The 19,501-nt window shown below is 67.9% G+C and overlaps 1 protein-coding gene across 7 annotated transcripts in view; it reads right to left on the minus strand.

Moving 5' to 3' along the window:
• Positions 1 to 11,437: 11,437 nt before the first annotated feature.
• The window catches only part of DTNB (dystrobrevin beta), a 144,698-nt gene continuing 136,634 nt past the window's right edge, over positions 11,438 to 19,501 (minus strand). For 3 of the 7 annotated variants that reach the window (XM_088052582.1, XM_088052578.1, XM_088052575.1), the window contains 2 exons: positions 17,038 to 17,071; positions 11,439 to 14,443 (listed from right to left, as the gene is read on the minus strand). In XM_088052582.1, the coding sequence (XP_087908708.1) occupies positions 17,067 to 17,071 (5 nt within the window). In that variant the 3' untranslated portion in view covers positions 11,439 to 14,443; positions 17,038 to 17,066. Of the gene's footprint in view, positions 14,444 to 17,037; positions 17,072 to 19,501 lie in introns of all 7 variants that reach the window. The other 4 variants (XM_088052576.1, XM_088052580.1, XM_088052577.1 and 1 more) reach the window with 4 other exon arrangements.

The following is a 19,501-nucleotide window of genomic DNA, read 5'->3' on the forward strand; positions in this document are numbered from 1 at the left end:
CTCTGCCGCCTGCCTGGGTCCTCCTGCCCCTGCGGGAAGGGACAGGGACGGGGGTGAGGGGGTGCTCCCGGCCCGCCGCCCCCCGGCCCGGCCCCAGCCCCGGCAATTATTAACACGCCACAGCCTTGACTCGGCCGGGCTGGGCTCCCCCTCCCCGCCATCGGCCCGGCAGGTGCCCGAGCCCTGGGCCACGGTGTGGGGTGCACGGTGTGGGGTGCACGGTGTGGGGTGCACGGTGTGGGGTGCAGTCAGTGCAGGGTGCACAGTGTGGGGTGCACGGTGTGGGGTGCAGTGTCAGTGAGGGGTGCACGGTGTGGGCTCAGAGTGCACGGTGTGGGGCACACAGAGTGGGTACAGGGCGCACAGCACAGGGTGATGGGTGCACAGTGCAGGGTGCACGATGAGGGGTGCATGGTGTGGGGTGTACGGTGTGGGCTCAGGGTGCACAGTGCGGGGTGCACGGCACAGGGTGGTGGGTGCACAGAGTGGTGTGGGGCACCCAGCACACGATGCTCAGTGTGGGGTGCCCTTTGCACAGCGCAGTGCCCAGTGCATGTTTTGGGGTGCATCGTGCACCTTGTGAGGTGCATGGAGGGGGTGTGCAGTGTGGGCTGCGAGGGGTGCAGGGTGCATTCTGTGGGGTGCAGGGTGCGGGGGCAGCAGGGCTGTGGGGTGCAGGGTGCTGGGTACAAGGTGTGGGGCACGCGGGGTGCAGCACAGGAGCTGCGGGAGGTGCAGGGGGCACAGAGCAGGGTTTGGGGTGCAGGGTGTGTGGGGTGCACGGTGTGGGGTACAGGCACGGGGTCTGCACGCTGTAGGATGTGTGGGGTGCTGGGTGCGGGACCGGGGGGGCCGGGGGATGCTGGCTGTGGGTGCTGGCTGCAGGGAACTGGGGGACGCTGGCTGTGGGGTCTGGGGGGCGCGGGGTGGCTGGCACAGGGTGTGGGGCGCAGGGTGCGGGGTCCGGGTGCGGGGTGCTGGCTGCGGGGGCCGGGGGCCGCTTGCGGGGGGCCGGGGGGGAGGCGCCAGCCGGCACCTGTTGCTATGGCAAACGCTGCATTCGCCATGGCCGGGGCTGCTGTTGCCTTTGGCACCGGAGCTGCAATTTGTTTCTAGAGCTTTCCAGCCGCAGCCGTTCCCAGCGGCGGGCGGGGGGCTCGGGCGGGGGCTCGGGGGGGCCGGGGCGGGCAGGACGCCGCTCTCAGCACCTCTCCCACCCCGACACATCCCCCCGGGCCCCGGCCGGTGCGGCGGGGGCTGCCGGGGGGGCTGCAGCCGCCCTCCGACGCAGGCACGGGGACCGCCGGGGTTTGGGGTGCTGGGCCGGGGGCTGGGGACAGATGGGGGAGCTCAGCCCTCCCTGCCCCACTGGCCCCTCTCGCAGGTTGGGCTGCCGGGAAGATGCGGGCAGGGCAGCGGGGGGGCGGGTGCAGGCTGGGGATGGGGGGTTGGGGTGCGGGACCCGGGGGTGCAGGACACCTGATGGGGGTGTGGGGTGCAGGCTGTACCCCCAAGCACAGCCCCGTGCCGGACACCGTGCGCTGGTGAGGGGCTCCCCGGCCCCTTCCCTCAGCAGCTCGGGGAGCCCCCGGGGAAGCCCCGGCCCCATCCTGTCCCCATCCCCTTGGTGGCACAGGGGGGCCCGCGCCAGCTCCCCGCGGGCACGCGCGGCCCCGACCCGGCACTTGGCCCCTGGGCACCGCGAGGCCGGGGAGGTGAGGGGCCAGGGCCCGCACCCCGCACCCCCCGCACCCCCAGGCCACCGCTCTCGGCCCCTCTGTCAGCGGCTCTGCCACCAGCCCACGGCACGGCAGGCTCGGCACGGCACGGCACGGCCCGGCACCGCTCGGTATGGCACAGCACGGCTCGGTTCGGCACCGCTCGGCACAGCGCCCCGGCCCCACGTTCCCCCGCGAGTCGCCTCCCGGGGTGCCGCTGGCGGAGCCCCCCACCATGGCCGAAGCCCCCCGGGACCCCGCGCCTCGGCACGGCCCCGGGGCGGGCACGGCACGGCCGGACGCGTGCGGCCGGGAAGCAGCGGGGACACCGCGGCTGCACCGGGGACACCGCGGCTGCACCGGGGACACCGCGGCTGCACCGGGCACCTCGGGGGATGCCCCGCACCCAGCGGCGCCGCGGGGCGCGGGGGTCCCGCTGCCGGGGGTCTCTGCCGTGCCGCCGGCACCGCCCGCAGCCCCGGCCCCCCTCGGCAGCGGGGTCCCTCCGGCAGCCCCGGGGGGCAGCTGACCCCCCCCCCCCCCGGCCGCCCGGTGCGGCGGCGGCCGAGCCCGCTTGGCGCTGCCGAAGAGGAAGGGACAGCTCGCGGCTTTGATTCGCTACCAGCCAACATGGTCTCCAAATGCTCTAAAAATAGTTGTTCTGCGCACAAACCCCGCGGCGGCTCCGGCCGCCGAACAAAGCCGGGGTGCCGCCGCGGCCCGGCCGCCTCCCGCTGCCCACCCCGCGGGGCCCCGCCGGAGGGGCCGTGCGGGACCCGCCGGCGCCCCCGGCCCCGCTCCGCGCGCTCTTACCGGGCTGCGCTCGCCCGCCGCGGCGCTGCGGGACGGCCGGGACGGGGGTTCGGCCCCCAGCCCTCGCCTTAGGCCGCCGGGGCCGTCCTCGGCGGCATTCCCCGGCCGCCGCTCGGCTCGGCGGGGGTTAGGGACCCGCGCCCGGCGCTCCGGCGGGGAAGGACCGGCCCCCGTGCCCGGCGCTGTCCCCGGAGGCGCTGACCGTGCGGCCGGGCGAGCGGGGGCCCCGGGCCGGCTGGCGCTGCCGCTCCCGCACGGCAGGACCGGCGAGTCACGCTCGCCGCGGCGGCAGAGGCGTTCCGAAGTAGGTTACCTGCGCCGGCTGGGCGAGACACGCGGCAGCCACCGGCACGAAAATGGAAAACCCACCCGAAATCCCGCCTTTTTTTTATATTTAGGGACCTCGGCGGTGCCGTGCCGCAGCCGGGAGCCTGCAGGGACCTAACCGGCCATTTTAGGTGACGGCGAGCGGGGTCCCCCGCAGCCCCCCGTGCCGGTGGCGAGCGGGGGACACCGTCCCCGCAGTCCCCCCCTCCCGTCCCGAGGTGACCCCGCGTGTGGCGGTGACACCCCCGCCTTGGCCGGGGTCCCTCGTGCGCCGGCGGCGGTGGGGACGCACGAGGGACCCCGGCCAAGCGCCTCTCCCGTGACAAGTGCCGCAGCGTATTATTATTGTTGTTGTCACTTTGAGTCACTGCCACCACCGCGCTCCTCCTCCTCCTCCTCCTCCTTCTCCTCCTCCTCCCTCCCAGCGCCAGGGAACAACTCCGGGATTGACTCAGAGGGGACAGGAGCGGCGGCCGTGAGTCACCCCCACCCTCTGCGCCCCCCACCCCTGACTCACGGCGGGGGTGCCCCCCGGCCCCCCCCAGCGTGGGTGCTGCTGCCGGGGGGGGGGTCCGGGAACAGGGTGGGCGTCCCCGGGCTACGCAATTTCGGCTCCGACAGATGGTGGTGCCGAAAGGACCGTGGCCTTGACCTCATCTCGGGGGTTGTAATTTAGGGGTGAAATATTTGGCCTCTGCGGGAGGAGCGCCTGGCCACACGTGCCACAGCTCTGGGAGCCACCGCCACCGGGATCTGGGGGACTCGGGGGGACAGAGTGCCAGGGAGAGCCGGGGTGATCCTAAAAATAGACCTGGCCTGGAGGGGGGACCCTGCCGTGCTCAGCAGCACTGAGCCAGCCCGGTGGTGCACCCCAAGGATGGAGACACTGCACCCCACAGTGCCCCGGGGAGCGACTCACTTCACCCTATGGCATCACAGCACCCTGAGGAGCGATTCACTGCACCCCCATGGCACCACTGCACCCCATGGCACCTCAGGGAGCGACTCACTGCACCCCATGGCACCACAGCACCCATGGCACCCCAGGGAGCAACACATGGCACCCCACAGCACCCCTGAGAGTGATGCATAGCACCCCACAGCACCCCATGGCACCGGAGGGAGTGATTTCCTGCACTCCAGGGCACCACAGCACCCCAAGGCACCCCGAGAAGCAAAGCACAGCACCCCATGAACAATACACGGCACCCCAGGGCACCCCAGGGACCAACACAGGGCTCCACAGCACAGCCCAAGCCAGGCACCCACTGCAGCCCCACAGCTGCATCTGTCCCAGCAGGACCACTGGCAGGGCCAGGGGAAAAACCCAACTGCCCATGGGATGGGATGGGATGGGATCCATGGAATGGGGTGGGATGGGATCCATGGAATGGGGTGGGATGGGGTGGGATGGGATCCATGGGATGGGATGGCATGGGACAGTGAGGTGTGAGTGAGACCCCAGCAGCAGGCTGTGGTGCAGCTCTGCAGGTGGGACAGTGTGGATGGACCCAGCAAGACAATGGAGAGGCTGCTGGAGCACTGGGAATGTCCCACCAGGAGCAGCCAGGAGCTCCACATGCTCAGTTCCTGGGGAGAGAACTCCAGGAGATGATCCTGGATCATCTGATCATCTGATCCCAGTGAGCAGAGCCCGGAGCCCCACGGGGACCCTTGGGCTGGTGGGAGCAGGGCAGGGAGCTGTGCCGGGGCAGGAGCCGAGCTGGAGCGATCCAAACCAGGATCGGGGATGGGCTGGGAGCTGGGAACGGCGGTTAACCGCGGGAACAGGCCCAACACCGCCGGCACGCGCCGAGCCCCGTGGCAGGGAAGCAGGATGGCGGCAGGGCCCGGGTGCCAGGTGAGCGGAGTCTGCCGCCGGTTCCTCCCGCGCCGGGAGCCCAAACCGACCCGCGGCCTCGAGGCGAGCGGGACCCGGAGCCATCCCAGCAAACCTCGTGTGCCAGCGCCGCCGGCTCTCCCCGCGCCCGGCACGGGCGCACCTGGCGCACGCGTGTCCCTGGCACGCGCCGGCCGCACCTGCCAAGCCCACGCGCTTCCCTCGGGGCACCGCGCCTCGCCTCGCCGGGCCACGGCCCGTGGGAAGGCGTGGGGCAGGCATGTGCCAAAATAAAATTCCCTGCACGAAAACCGCTGCCTGAGGGGCTCCGAGCGGCTGCCACGGTGTGGTATGGCACAACATGGCACGGCACGGCACAACACGGCACGGCTTGGCTCGGTACGGCACGGCTCGGCACAGCCTGGCACGGCACGGCCCGGGGCTCCGGGGACAGAGCAGCCGCTGCCGCCGGATTTCAGGGGCACGGCCCGCCAGGGTCACCGGGGGACACCGGGACACACCGGGCCTGCGGCCTCGCCACAGAGGCTGCTCCGCTGGGAAGTTTGGAGCTGACTCAGCACGAGGGGCCCGAGCCGGAGCTGCCGGAGCGGCGGGGCCGGGTCCCACGCTCTGCCGGTGCCGGGGGGCTCCGGGACTCACCGGCACCACGGGATGTGGGTGCCCGGAGCGGCGGCGGGCACGGGACTCCGCCGGTCCCGCCGTGACACCGGCGACGTCACACAAAGGGCAGAAACACAGAAAGAGGAACTGAGCGAGGAGGAAAATCTCATTTGCCCACAGGTTTGCGCAGGCGAAACACCCCGGAAAGCGGGGGGAGGAAAAAGCGGTGGGAGGGAAAGGGGAGCGAGGGGGAAGGAGAAGGGAGGGGAAAGGGGAAGTGAGGGGGAAGGGAGACAGCAGGGGGAAGTGAATCGGAAGTGGGAAGCGAGGGGGAAGGGGGAAGTGAGTGGAAAGGGGGAGAAGCAAAAAGGAAAGGGAAATGATGGGGAAGGTGGAAGGAAGAGCGAGATAAGAAACCAGAGGGGCAGGGGAGTGAGAGGGTGGTGGGAAGTGAGCAGGAAGGGGGAAGTGAGAGGGAAAGGGAAGGAGGAAGGAAGGCGAAAATGAGCAGGAAGGGGGAAGTGATGAGGAAGCGGGCAGTGAGCGGGAAGGGGGAAGCAAGGGGGAAATGCACAGGTAGGGGTAACAGAGCATGGAGCGGGCAGTGAGCGGGAAGCGGGAGAAGGAGGGAGAAGGGGGAAGAAGCCGTGGCCCAGCGGGCAGGACGGGCAGTCCCCCGCACCCCGCCAGGCCCGTGCCCGGCCGCCCCCTCCCGCCCGGCCCCGCCTGCCCCGGGGGGATTTTTGGTGCAAAAGCCCCGAAGTTTGGGCAGGGCCGTCCCGGCCGCTCCCCCGGGCGGCCCCGCCGCGGGCAGGGCAGGGCAGGGGCGGGCGCGGGCCCCCGGCTCCCCGGGGGGCACACGGGGGTGAGACCGCGGGCCGGGAGGGGACCGGGGGGACACCCGGCGGTGCCACCGGGCCCCGCTGCCCTTCAGCCGCCCGCGCCGCGCTCAAGGACACGGCGGCGCCGCGGGGGCCGGGCCGGCCGGGCCGCGCAGCCACCCCCGCCCGCACGGCCGGGCCGAGCGGGGCCGGGTCGGGCGGGGGCGGCGCGGGGCCGGGGGGGCCCGCCGGGCCCGGCCCTGCCGTGTTTTCCTGCCGCGGGCCCGGGACGGCGGAGACACCGGGGCCGCGCTGGCCCGGGCCGAGCCCCGCCGAACCTCGCCGGAGGGGGCCGAAGTCCGCCGGAGGGACCCGAACCTCGGCCGTAGGGACCCGAACCTCAGCCGCAGGGACCCGAACCCCTGCGGAGGAACCCGAACCCCCTCCGGATGGGCCCGAGCCCTTCCGAAGGCACCACCCGAACCGAACCGGACGGAACAGAACCGAACCGAACGGAGCCGAACCCCGCCGAATGCATCAGCTGAACAGAACCGAACGGAGCCGAGCGGACGCGAGTGTGCCCGAGCGGAGTCGAGCGCTCCCGAGCCAGGCCGCCGGTGCCGGTGCCGGTGTCCCGGCGGTGCCGGTGTCCCGCTGTCCCGGTTACCTGGGCCGGTGCGGGCCCGGCGCAGGGCCCCGCCGAGCCGTGCCGAGCCCCGCCGACCCGCCTCCGCCGCTGCGCACCCCGGCCAGGCCACCCCCCGCAGCGCCTCCGCCTCCACTGCAGCACCGAGCCCGCCGCGCGGTCCTAGAGCCCGCCGGCAGCGCGCACCGGCACCGCCAGCCCGGCTCGGCTCGGCTCGGCTCGGCACCGCCGGCTCGGCTCGGCTCGGCACAGCCGGCTCGGCTCGGCTCGGCACAGCCCGGCTCGGCACAGCCCGGCTCGGCTCGGCACAGCCCAGCTCGGCACAGCCCGGCTCGGCTCGGCACAGCCCGGCTCGGCTCGGCACCGCCGGCTCGGCTCGGCACAGCCCGGCTCGGCTCGGCACAGCTCGGCTCGGCTCGGCACAGCCCGGCTTGGCACAGCCCGGCTCGGCTCGGCACAGCCCGGCTCGGCTTGGCACAGCCCGGCTCGGCTCGGCACAGCTCGGCTCGGCTTGGCACAGCCCGGCTCGGCACAGCCCGGCTCGGCTCGGCACAGCCCGGCTCGGCACAGCCCGGCTCGGCTTGGCACTGCCCGGCTCGGCACAGCTCGGCTCGGCACAGCCCGGCTCGGCTCGCCACAGCCCGGCTCGGCTTGGCACAGCCCGGCTCGGCACAGCCCGGCTCGGCTCGGCACAGCCCGGCTCGGCTCGGCACAGCCCGGCTCGGCACAGCCCGGCTCGGCTCGGACATGGAGCTGAGCTCCTGCACCAGGGCTGGCGCAGGGACAGAGCCGGGTGCTAACACATGGTGTGCCATCCCAAACCCTGCCATGCTGTGCCAAACCCTGCCATGCCATCCCAAACCCTGTCGTGCCAAACCTTGCCATGCCATGCCAAACCTTGCCATGCCATGCCAAACCTTGCATTGCCAAGCCGTGCCAGGGCATTCCATGCTGTGCCATGCCAGGCTGGCCTGAGCCAAGTGTGGCCAAAGGCTGTGCCATGTCAAGCCAAGCTGTGCCAAGCTGAGCTGTGCCAGTCCAGGCCAGGCTGGGCCGAGCCAAGCCGGGCTCAGTAAGGGGCTGTGCAGTGCCGTGCCAAGCCGTGCCAAGCTGTGCCATGCTAAAACCAAGCCAAGCCGTTCCATGCTGGGCCAAGCCAAGCCAGGCAGGGTCAAGCCAAGCACAGTCAAGGCCTGTACCGTGTCAAGCTAAGCCACGCCGTGCTGTGCCAAGCTGTGCCGTGCCAAGCCAGGACAGGCTGGTCTGAGCCAGGCCAAGCCAAGCTGTGCTGTGCCAAGCCACACCATACCAGATCAAGCCAAGCCAAGTGCAGTCAAGGGCTGTCCAGTGTCATGCCAAGACGTGCCAAGCCTTGCCAAGCTGTGCTGTGCCAAGCCAGGCTGTGCCATGCCAAGCCAAGCCAAGCCAAGCCAAGCCAAGCCAAGCCAAGCCAAGCCAAGCTGTCCCTTCTTGTCCCATCCCTCCTCCCCACACTCATGCCAGCTGTGTCCCCCTGCTCCTGGTGCCAGCAGGTCTCTGGGCACTGGCAGGATGTCTCGGGGTGCTGCCCAGCGGTTTCCCCACGCATGGGGCCCCTGGACCCTCCCTGGCTAGGGGATGCCAGGCTGAGGGACAGAGTGTCCCCAGTGCCATCCCTGGGAGGCTCAGCGCCTGGGGGAGCTCGGAGCTGGCCGGTGGGCACGGACAGCCGGGAATTTCAGCAGGCAGAGATCCCCAGCAGCGCATCCGGGGGGGCTTTGGGGAGCTCACGCTGCCGCTCCCAACACCTGGCACAGCTGCTGCTTTCAGTCCACACAAACCTGGGCTTGATCCAGGCCACGGCCAGCACTGGCAGGTGCTGAGGATGGGGTGACTTTGGGAGGACCCTTGGAGCCTCCAGCACCACCTGGACACTGTGTGGGGTTCCAGGGATGTGCCACAGACCCTGGCACGGGCATGGAAGGGTCCAACACTGCCTGGCTGTGCTTTGGCAGCCCCATTCCTGCCGGGCTGTGCCAGGATTGCAGCCCCAGGAGGGGCCCCCTGGGCAGAGCTCCTCTCACCCTCAGGGCTGGAAGGCTCCTGGTGCACAGGGGGGCACTGCAAAATAACCCGTTAATTAACAATGCTAATTAATGGCCTGTTCCCTGGTAGGATAGGCCCTGCTCACCCCATGTGTGTCCTGCAGGAGCCTCCTGTGGGTGCTGGGGATCCTGGCTGGAAAGGGGCAGGTGCTCCTGGACCAGAGCAGAGGACTGGGATTGATCCCCCAAATCATACAGGCAGGGTCCTGCTGGGCTGAGATTAAACCCTCAAATCATACAGGCAGGGTTGTGAGGGGCTGAGACTGGGATTTACCCCCAGATCCCATGGGCAGGGTCCTGCTGGGTTGGGATTGGGATTTACCCCCAGATCCCGTGCTGGGGAACAGCCCCATGCTTGGCTGGGCTGAGCAGAGGAGGAGGAGGAGGAGGAGGAAGGCCATGGGTCATCTGTCTTCCACACCAGGTCCTGGTGTCCCCGTGCTCCTGCACAGCCATCCTGCCCCATGGGAGCTGGCAGCTTCCATCCCTGCATGCTCCAAAGAGCCCTGCGAGGCTGAGGAGCCCTGTGGCTGTGTCCCCGAGAAACCTCCGTGTCCTCTGAGCAGATCAGCCTGCAGCGTTCGGCTCTCTCAGCCCTGTCGCCATGTCCCAGGGCAGGCTGTGTCCCCTGGAGCTCCCCTCAGCCCGGCAGAGCTGGGGGTCCCGGGGTCCCCCGACGCGGAGCACCCCCGGCAGCTCAGCCTCGTCCCCGAGAGCGAGCGGCAGCACGGCCCGGGGACACGGTGACACGGTGACAGCTGCGGGTCCCTGGCGGGGGGATCGCGTTAATTAATCTCGCCTGGAGGGCGGGCACCGCACGGAGCCGGCGCTGGTGACACGGCCCGGGCAGAGCCGGTGTCACACGCCGGGCAGTGTCACGGTCCCCTCCCCGGGGACCTGTGCCAGGCCCTGGGGACACGGGGTGTGGGGCACGGGACGCTGCCAGCGCCGCTGCTGAGCTCGGGGGTGACACGGGGCAATGACGGTGGCAGCGGTGCTGGCCAAGGTGACCAAGGCCGGATGGTGACCCGAGGGACGCGGGTGTGATGGCACCGCGATCTGAGGGACCCCGAGGGACCCGGGCACGGTGCCACCACGGCTCAGGCGACCCAGGGGACGCAGGTGCGATGGTCCCACGGCCGGAGGGACCCCGAGAGACGCAGATGTGGCGGCACGGTGGCCCGAGGGACCCCCCAGCTCCTGGCACTGCCACTGCCGGGCAAGGTCGTGGTGTCGTGTCCCGGTGCCACTCCCGGCGTGCGGCTCCCGCTGCCTCAGCCCGGGGAGGGAGAGCAGCTGCAGCCGCTCCCGCTGTCCCCGCTGTCCCCGCTGTCCCCGCTCCCCCCGCTCCCGCCTGACCTCGTTTCCAGCTCCGAGGGCTCCTCGTTATGCAACCACCGCCGAATTCCTGCACGAGCAGAAATGGCGACAGCCCCGGTACCCCGGTCCCGGCCGCGGGAGGAGCTGCTGGAAGGGGCCGGGGCCGCGTCCCCGAGAGCCCCCGGGGCTTGTGCCAGCCCTGCGGGAGCGCCGGTGGCACCGGGAGCGGCTGGCTCGTCCCTGGGGACACAGCGTGTGTCACACGCGGGCCCGTGGGCACGGGGGACCCCCGGGGGGCGCATTCGGGCCACCCTTCTCGTGGCACCTGTGGCCACACCGTGGGGTCCCGGCCGGGGTCGCGTCTGCCACTGCTGGCCGCGCCCGGTGGGACAGGAGGAGGAGGAGGAGGAGGGCTGGGATGAAGGGCAGGGGGGTCAGCAAGAAAGGGATTGATCCGGGGTCGGGGAGAGCCGCAGCGGCCGGGGGGGCCGGGCAGGGGGACATTGGGTGGCCCCAGCTGTGCCCGCGGCCGGGTGATGGAGCCGCACACGGGGCCAGCTGGGGCCGCCCTTCTCCCCAGAGCTGGGGCAGTCCTGGGGCACAGGGGGTCCCTGAGGACGCCTTGGGGTGCACAGAGATCCTGGGGTATCCATGAGGTGTTTGGGGTCCCTGCGGTCTCCTTGGGGTGCACGAGCTTCTCGGGCTCTGCACGGGGCTCTTGGGGGTCTTTAGGGTCTCCATGGGGCTCCTGGGGTCTTCGTGGGGCTGAACCCACCTGCTGCCCCCCACTCTGAGCGGGAGCTGCCCCTCCCCCGGCAGCTGGGAATAATCGGGATTAATTACGGCTCTAATGAGGTGTGAAAGGGTTGCGGCCTGTGGGATGAGCAGTGGGGTAGGGACAGGGACATCGCTGCCATTGGGCCTGGCCGAGCCTACACAGCACCCACGGCCCCGTGGGGGTCCCTCACCGTGGGAGGGGGCCCCGGGCTGGGGCTGTGCCCACCAGGCACCGCGGTGGCTCCGTGTCCCCAGTCGGAGCCTGGCAGGGACCCGGGTGGGGACAGAGGGGACAGGGCAGGCGGTGCTGCGGGGCTGGCACGGGCGGGCAGAGCCGGGCACGGGTGGGCAGAGCCGGGCAGAGCCGGGCACGGGCGGGCAGAGCCGGGCACGGGAGGGCAGAGCCGGGCAGAGCCGGGGCACGGGCGGGCAGAGCCGGGCACGGATGGGCACACCGCACCGCTCAGCCACCCCTGCGCTGCCCGGGCTCCCCCGCTCTCCTCACGCCGGGGGAAGCAGCTCCAGGCTCCGGGAAGGGTCTGGACCTTCCCACCGGGATGCCTAATCCAAACAGTCGAGGAGCGCCGGGAAAGCTGTGCCAGACTGGGGCTGGGGAGCGGAGCCCGTGCCCGGCTCCCCGCGGATCCCAGGGGATAAGGTTTCTGCTGGGAGCGGGGGTCCCTGACAGCGGTGCGGGAGGGTCCGGCTGTCCCGTGTCGCTGCTGGGCCTGGCGGCGGTGCCGGGCATCCCCCGGAGCCGGCTCTGACCCAGTGCCGGGGGCCCGAGGCTCCCCGTGTCCGGACCAGCAGCGGTGCCAGCGAGCCCAGGGAGGCTCCAGCAGGGAGCGGGGGTTCTGCTGCGGGTGTCACCACCGCCGAGCCCGCTGTCCCCCGGCAGATGTACGGGCTGTGCGGTGCGGACACATCTGGCGGGGGGCAGCTGTGCCGAGGCCGAACACTGGCAGCTCTGTGAGCTCCCCCGAGCCGCGGCCATGACCAATGCGGGGATCTCCGGCCCTGCCGCGGCCCCACGGCACAGCCTCGGCAGCTGCTCCCGCCCCCAGCAGCCGCTTCCTAGGAAAACCCTTCTTCCCTTTTTTCATGAAATCCCTGCCTTTTCCACATGGCGAAGGGACAAGACACCCCGCAGGGAGGAGATGGATTTATTAAATATTTGGCGGATGACAGAACATGTCTCCCTGCTCGCAGGCTGCTGCTGGAAGCGTTCCCCGTGCTTACGGCATCGGCTGCGGCGCGGCTTTGCCAGCCGCTCCCGGGGCTGCTCCCGCATCCCCTGGGCCTGCAGGAACGGGGAATGGCACCGGGGCTCGGTGTGGCCCCCAGGCAACCCCTGGGACTCGGGGAGCCAGCAGTGGCCTCGGCCACCTCTGTCCTTGTGTAACCCGCAGAGCGGCCGTGGGGGCCCCGCGGGGCTCCCGTGCCCGTTCCCTGCCCGTGGCAATTGGGATTTCCCTCTCCTGCCGTTAACCCTGGCCGGGGATGCCCACGGCAAAACGCTTTTAGGATCCTTCCCCTTTGGGTTGGTTTTGCCCCGGGGAATTGCAAATGGTAATCCCGATCCGGAGGTGCAGCTGGCCTGAGCCCCGTGGCTCTGCCCCAGCCTGTGTTCGGCCCAGGGGACAATTAAAAAGGGGGTTAATTACCTCCCGAGTGACACCCTTGGGTGACGTGTCACAACAGCCTTCCCTGGGCGCCCCGGTCCCGCTCTGGGTGCTGGGGGGGCCCTGCAGCATCCTTCCCTTCTCCTGCAGGTGATGGATATCCCACACAAAGCCCTGGTACCCCAGCTCTGCTGTGTCCCTGTCCCTGTCCTGGCAGTGCCACCGGCTCCGCTGCTGACCCCGGCAGGGCTCGGGTGGGCACCCCCAGCCTCCCGCCTGCAGGAGGTGCTGGGAGAGCCCCCAGCCCCTCTCAGCTCTGCCTGGGGGCAAAGACCCCGACCCCTGTGACAGCCCCAGCACCTGGTGGGCACCACCAGCCCAGCCAGGCCATTGGGAAACCATCCCCATTTTCTGTGCTTGGACCCAAAACACAGCCAAGGATGCTGCACTCCTGAATGCAGCAAATTCAGCTGAAAACCCACAGAACGTTGTCCCTATCTCTGTCCTGGTGCCCATCTCCCCATCCTCATCCCCATCTCCATTCCTATTCCTGTCTGCATCCCTCTCCTCATCCCCACCCTTATCTCCATTCCCATTTCCGTCTCCATCCTCCATCACTGTCCCTGTCCTTATCCCCGTCTCCCATTCCCCTCTCCTCATCCCTGCCCTTATTCCCATTCCCATCTCCATCCCTGTCCTTGTCCCCATCCCTGTCCTTATCCCCATCTCCCATTACCCTGTCCCCATCCCTGTCCCTGTCTCCATCCTTGTCCTTATCCCCTTGTCTCCCATTCCCCTCTCCTCATCCCTGCCCTTATTCCCATTCCCATCTCCATCCCTCTCCCCATCCCTGTCCTTGCTCCCATGCCCATCCCTGTCCCCGTCCCTGTCCCCATCCCTGTCCCCGTCCCTGTCCCCTTTCCCAGCTGCTGTTGGCTCCAGGTTCCCATCGCTGCCCTCCCCTCCTCGGCTGCTCCTTCCCAACATTCACATCCAGCCGAGCCTGTGGCCACCAGGGTTTTTATTGTCCCTGTCCCGGGCACGGTGAGCGCGTTCCCGGGGGCAGGGCCGGGGGTGCTCGCAGGATTTCTGCTCCTTTCATCCGTCACCCTCCATAAATATTTATAGATGCAGCAGGGCCCTCGGCTCCCTCCACTAAAAATAACATTCCCGAGCAGCACTGGGGAGAAGTGCTGGAACCACCGTGGCTGGGGCCGTGTTTTGGGAGTGCTGATGGAGCCCAGCGCGGGTCGGGGGCAGCTGCCATCCCCTGCTCCCTTATTTCCCTCATTTCCACCAAAACCGAGCCCAGCTCCTGCTGCTCCTCACCTGGCCGCGCTCCTCCCTCAATTCCTGCCTCGGGACCTTTCCAAGGGCAGGGCTGGGAGCACCAGAGCCCCCCACCATCACGCCCGGGAGGCCGGGACCTCGCAGCCGGCTCCGGGTGGGATTTTGAGAGCGGAATCCCCCCGGGAGGGGCCGCAGCCCCTTTTTGTTCCATGCACAGAGGGCCAGAGGCGGCAGCGGTGGCAGTGCTCGGGAGGAGACCGGAACGGAGCAGCACACAGAGCGGGGACAGCCACCGGCAGGGTCCTGCCAGCTTTGCGTTTTTTCTTTCTGAAGCCTCCCGAGGCGGGCGGGACACGGGGGGTCCCGACAGGAAACACACCGAGGGTGCATGCAATGGCCTGAGGGGCAGAGACCGCCCGGAGGCTCCGGGAGTGTCGGGAGAGCGCTCCGTGTCGGCAGCAGGTGGTGGAGATCGGTCACAGTTCACGATGGTGATGGATGGGCTGGAACTGCCTCTTCCGAAGGGGGGGAGACGTCCCTCCATCGCAAGCGCAACCTCCGAGCCTGCGGCACCAGGAACCCGGTCAGGACCCCCAGAGATCCCCCAGAGATCCCCCAGAGATCCTGCCCGGCCCCAGAGCCACCAGTGCTGGGAGCTGGGAAGGGGCTGGAGCGTGTCCAGGGCAGGGAACGGAGCTGGGAAGGGGCTGGAGCCCCAGGAGAGGCTGAGGGAGCTGGGAAAGGGGCTCAGCCTGGAGAAAAGGAGGCTCCGGGGGGACCTTGTGGCTCTGCACAAGTCCCTGCCAGGAGGGGACAGCCAGGAGGGCTCGGGCTCTGCTCCCAGGGAACAGGGACAGGACAAGGGGAAATGGCCTCAGGCTGGGCCAGGGCAGGCTCAGGCTGGATATTGGGAATCATTCCTGCATGGAAAGGGCTCTCCAGCCCTGGCACAGCTGCCCAGGGCAGGGGTCCCCACCCCTGCAGGGGTTCCAAGCCCTGTGGATGTGGCACTTGGGGACAGGGACAGTGGTGGCCCGGGCAGGGCTGGGGATGGTTGGGCTCGATGGGCTCCGAGGGCTTTTCCAGCCTCAGTGGCTCCGTGGCTCTGTGACCCCCTGAGCCTCCTGGCTGGGGCTGGGCACCCCCCGGGGCCACCCGTGGCCAGAGCCGAGGTGTGGCACCCAGCAGAGTGTCCTACTGAGCCCACAGCTCCTCCCCTCGGAGCCCAGGGAACCGGGAAACTCCCCAGGGTGACTCTGCAAGCCCAGGTGAGGTCAGGGCTGGGGATTTTGTCCCCCAGGCAGGATCTGCTGCCTAAAAGCCCCTGGTGCTGCTGCCCAGCTCCCGCATCACTGCTGGACACCAGCACCAGGCTGGATCCAGTCCTGGCACCACACACAGGCTTGGGAGGAACCTGAGGAACCACAGAATCACTGAGGTTACAAAAGAGCTCCGAGGTCACCGGGTCCAATCCCCACCTTGTCCCCAGCCAGAGCCCCGAGTGCCACCTCCAGGCCTTCCCTGGACACCTCCAGGGACTCCCTGAGCAGCCCCTGCCACTGCCTGACCACCCTTTCCACGTGCTGGAAGAGCCACCACAGTGTCAAGGATTATATTTGCTTTTTTTTTTTGTCTTTTCCCATTCTTTCTGTGGGATCAGGAATCCTGACTGGTTCCTCTCTCGTTTTCTCAGTGCTCTCTAATTCAGCGCTCCTCAGCTGCTCCTTGCTGGTGCTGGAGGCCCCGCTGGGCTCCAGGGGGGAGCTGGGGCTCCTCCTGTCCCATCCAGCGCTGAGGGGTGGCAGGGACACACACACACACGTCCCTTCCCCAGAGCCAGCAGGGTCTCAGGGATGTGGGGATGTGCTCTGTGGCACGGCCAGCTGCCCGTGCTGGCTCCCTCTCCAACGCTGCAATTTCACTCCTTCTTCAGTTACCAGATTGTTTCCCAGATGAGGCAGGACTTGAATTTCTAATGTAAAAAGTGTCAGAAAGACTCCTGAGCCCCTCTGGGGTTCTCTCCTTCCGCTGCTGAGGTGGTGGGGAGGGCAAATCCCCTTCATCTCCTTTGTCTGCAGAGGATGCTGGGTGGGAGCTGGGGCTGTGATCCCACAGAATCCAGGTTTGGATCCACCACTGATGCTCCTGGCCCATCAGCACCCCGGGCTGGGGCTCAGCTGGAGGTGAAGGGCTTTCTCCTGCCTGGTCCCTGCCATCACCCAAGCCGCAGGTCCCTCCTGTCCCCGTCCCCTCCTGGCCCAGTCTGGGTGCGCCCACGGGAGGTTTTTCTGCCAGGAGAGCCCTCCTTCCCCCCGGGAACGGGGAGTGATGGGCACGATGGCAAACTTCCAGAGAGTGTGGAAACCCGAGCGAGCGGCTCCTCCTCGCAGCTTTTCAGGTGGGGGAGATAAGGATCTCCCTGGAGCCACTCCAGGCTCCAGCCCTGCCCCTCCTGCTCTCAGCTACACCTGTCTGTCTGTCTGTCCATCTGTTGTGCCTTGTTATTAACTCCAACCCTGGCTTTCTGGGGGGCAGAATTGGATTTTTGGTTTGTCTGGACAGTGTCCATCACCACGGGCTCCCATCTCCTGGCTGAGGCCTCTCCTTACACAAGTGACAATAAAATGGGAGATAAGGTTGGGAGAGCTGAAGGGGACGGTGTTTTCCCAGTCTGGGCAGAGCTCAGAGCCCCTTGCAGGGCCCAAAGGGGCTCCAGGAGAGCTGGGGAGGGACTGGGGACAAGGGCTGGAGGGCCAGGAGCCAGGGAATGGCTGCCAGTGCCAGAGGGCAGGGCTGGATGGGATTTGGGGCAGGAATTGTTCCCTGGCAGGGTGGGCAGGCCCTGGCACAGGGTGCCCAGAGCAGCTGGGGCTGCCCCTGGATCCCTGGCAGTGCCCAAGGCCAGGCTGGACACTGGGACAGTGGGAGGTGTCCCTGCCATGGCAGGGGTGACACTGGAGGGGCTCTGGGGTCCCTTCCCACCCAACCCATTCCATAATCTCATAAAGATTAATCTAATAAAGAGGATGGAAAACATCCTCTGGAACACAGCAGAGCGATGGGCAGCTGGGGACCCTCCTGGTGCAGAAACAGGACAAGGGCAGGAGGTGACAGGAGCCCCAGGAGCTGCTGGAGGTGGGACGTGTGTCCATCCTTACCTGAGCTGCTGTCCAGCCTGCGGCCCCTCCTAACCTGCAAACAGGGAAGAGCAGGTTAGCCAGGGGAATGTTTTATTTCCCTCCACATGAAGGATCTGCCCCCATCCCTTGGTGCTGCAGTGGGAATGCCCCAGGACTGCACACCTGGACATGCACAGCGAGTCCTCTGCAAGTCCAGGCAGGCAGGAAAGTGCTCCTGATCCCCAAAGCTCAGAAACCCTGGCTGGGCTGGGCTGGGCTGCCCAGACTGAGCTCTCAGGGCAGGGCAGCTCCCCAGGACCTTCCCCGTGAGCTCTGAGGGGCTCCCAGGGTGGACATCCCACAGCCTCCAGGGTCAGCCTGGGCTTGAGCAGCCCTGGGGTAAAAACGTGGTTTTTATGTCCAAAGAGAATTTCCTTTATTCCAGCACGGGTCCCTCGTCCCCTCCCCAGGCACCACAGAGGAGATCCTGCCTCAGTTTCCCCGAGTCTGGCCCAGGAGTTATTCACTTGCTGTGATCCCTCAGCCTTCCCAAGTGTCACCTTTGTCCCTGCCACGGTCCCTCCCTGTCCCTCGTGTCCTGGGGAGCTGCAGGGTGGCCTCGGTGGTGCCAGGCAGGGGGGCAGCCCCATCCCCTCCTCGCCAGGAAAGCTGTGCCAGCCCAGGAACGGCTGAGCCTGCAGGGACACGTGGCTGCCATGGGGTCACCGAGGTGTCCCCAGTCCCAGACTGGCCCTGCCAGGCCTGGGGTGGCCCCCAGCCTGTCCTGGACGTGTTCCCAGGACTTGGTCCTTTCCCGTCTGAGCTGCAGGAGCTTCTCCCAGCCTGGGGGGGTTCCAGGGGCACAGCCACCACTCCCAGCCTGGTGTCACCCAAACCTGCACCTCTGGGGACAGGGGGATGCAGCACCTGGCCAGGATGGGCAGGTGCATTCCATGGAATCCCAGGATGGTTTGGGGTGGGGAGGGACCCCAGAGCCCCTCCAGTGTCACCCCTGCCATGGCAGGGACACCTCCCACTGTCCCAGTGTCCAGCCTGGCCTTGGGCACTGCCAGGGATCCAGGGGCAGCCCCAGCTGCTCTGGGCACCCTGTGCCAGGGCTGGAATCCCACTTCAGATTGGATATTTTTGTCCTGGAAATGCAGTGGATCAGGAAACTGCATTTCCAGCAGTTTGAGCAGAACTCAGGTCTTCAGTCCCTCTTGCAGGGGTTTGAGGGTCAGAAAATGCAGATGGTCAGTACAGGAAGGGACAAGGACACGGTGGGTCTCGGGTGGCACCGTCCTGGTTCACGTCCAGCCCAGCAAGAGGAAGGTGGTGCCTGGGGGAGGAGCAGCAGGACCTCACAAACAGGGACTGCAGAGCTGGAACAACACCTGGCAGAGGGGAGGGTGTGGATCCACAGGTTCCACAGGATGGCTGCAGGAGGCTCTGCCAGCTCCCAGCCGTGCCCTGGAGCCTGGGGACGCCTCTGGAGGTGCTGCTCTGTGATCCCAAGCACGAGGGATGCAGCTGACTGGGAACCTCCCAGGGGATTTCATCCCCCCAAAGCCACCCCTGCTCCATCAAAGGTCAGCCTCTCCAGCAGGGAGGGAGTGCTGGGGTTCATCAACTGGGAATAAGGTAAATAAATAGCAGGGAAATAGGAAATAACTACAGGAAGAAACTTAAGAGGAAGCCCAAGGATGGTTTTGTCCCTGTGAGTGGCTTTAAATCAAGTCAATTTGGAATGGATTTTGGGGCAGGAATTGTTCCCTGGCAGGGTGGGCAGGCCCTGGCACAGGGTGCCCAGAGCAGCTGGGGCTGCCCCTGGATCCCTGGCAGTGCCCAAGGCCAGGCTGGACACTGGGACAGTGGGAGGTGTCCCTGCCATGGCAGGGGTGACACTGGAGGGGCTCTGGGGTCCCTCCCAGCCCATTCCAGGGTGATTCTCTGAATCCATGGCAGTGCAGTCCCAGTGGGGAGCAGCCTCTCCCTCCCTCCCTGTGTGGGTGCTGGAGCTGGGGAACAGCTGAGCTGCTTTTTGCTCCCGTTCATCCCAGATGGGAGAGCTCTGCTGGGCTGGGGCTGCTCCCAGAGCTGAGCCCGGGGCAGGCAGAGCTCGCTGGGGTCTGGTCCCCACCCCTGGAGCCCCCTGGCCACGGCTCCCTCAGGGAACCTGGCCTTTGGTGCCGCCCATCCCCGATGTCCCCTGGAGCAGCTCCCCCAGGCCCCTGCAGGCTGCACTTCCACACTGATCATTCCTCCACCTCCCTGCCAGGGCTTCCCTCACCGGCTCTGGGACTGTAAAGAACTGCTTTTTCCCTGGCAGGGACAATATTTACATTCCACACGGAGCCTCTTGGACCCAGTTGTGCTGTTGGACACGTCTGGGCCGTCCCTTCCCAGCTGCTGTGATGAGTAACGGGAGAGTTTGTGTTCCATCTCTGCTCCCAGCATCGTATTCCAGCGCCTCGGGTCCCCCTTTCCCTGTTTCCCAGGCGAG

Source organism: Pseudopodoces humilis, chromosome 3, assembly GCF_049639895.1.
Source record: "Pseudopodoces humilis isolate 2021_Gansu_Grassland_sample_001 chromosome 3, ASM4963989v1, whole genome shotgun sequence".
Lineage (NCBI taxonomy): Eukaryota > Metazoa > Chordata > Aves > Passeriformes > Paridae > Pseudopodoces > Pseudopodoces humilis.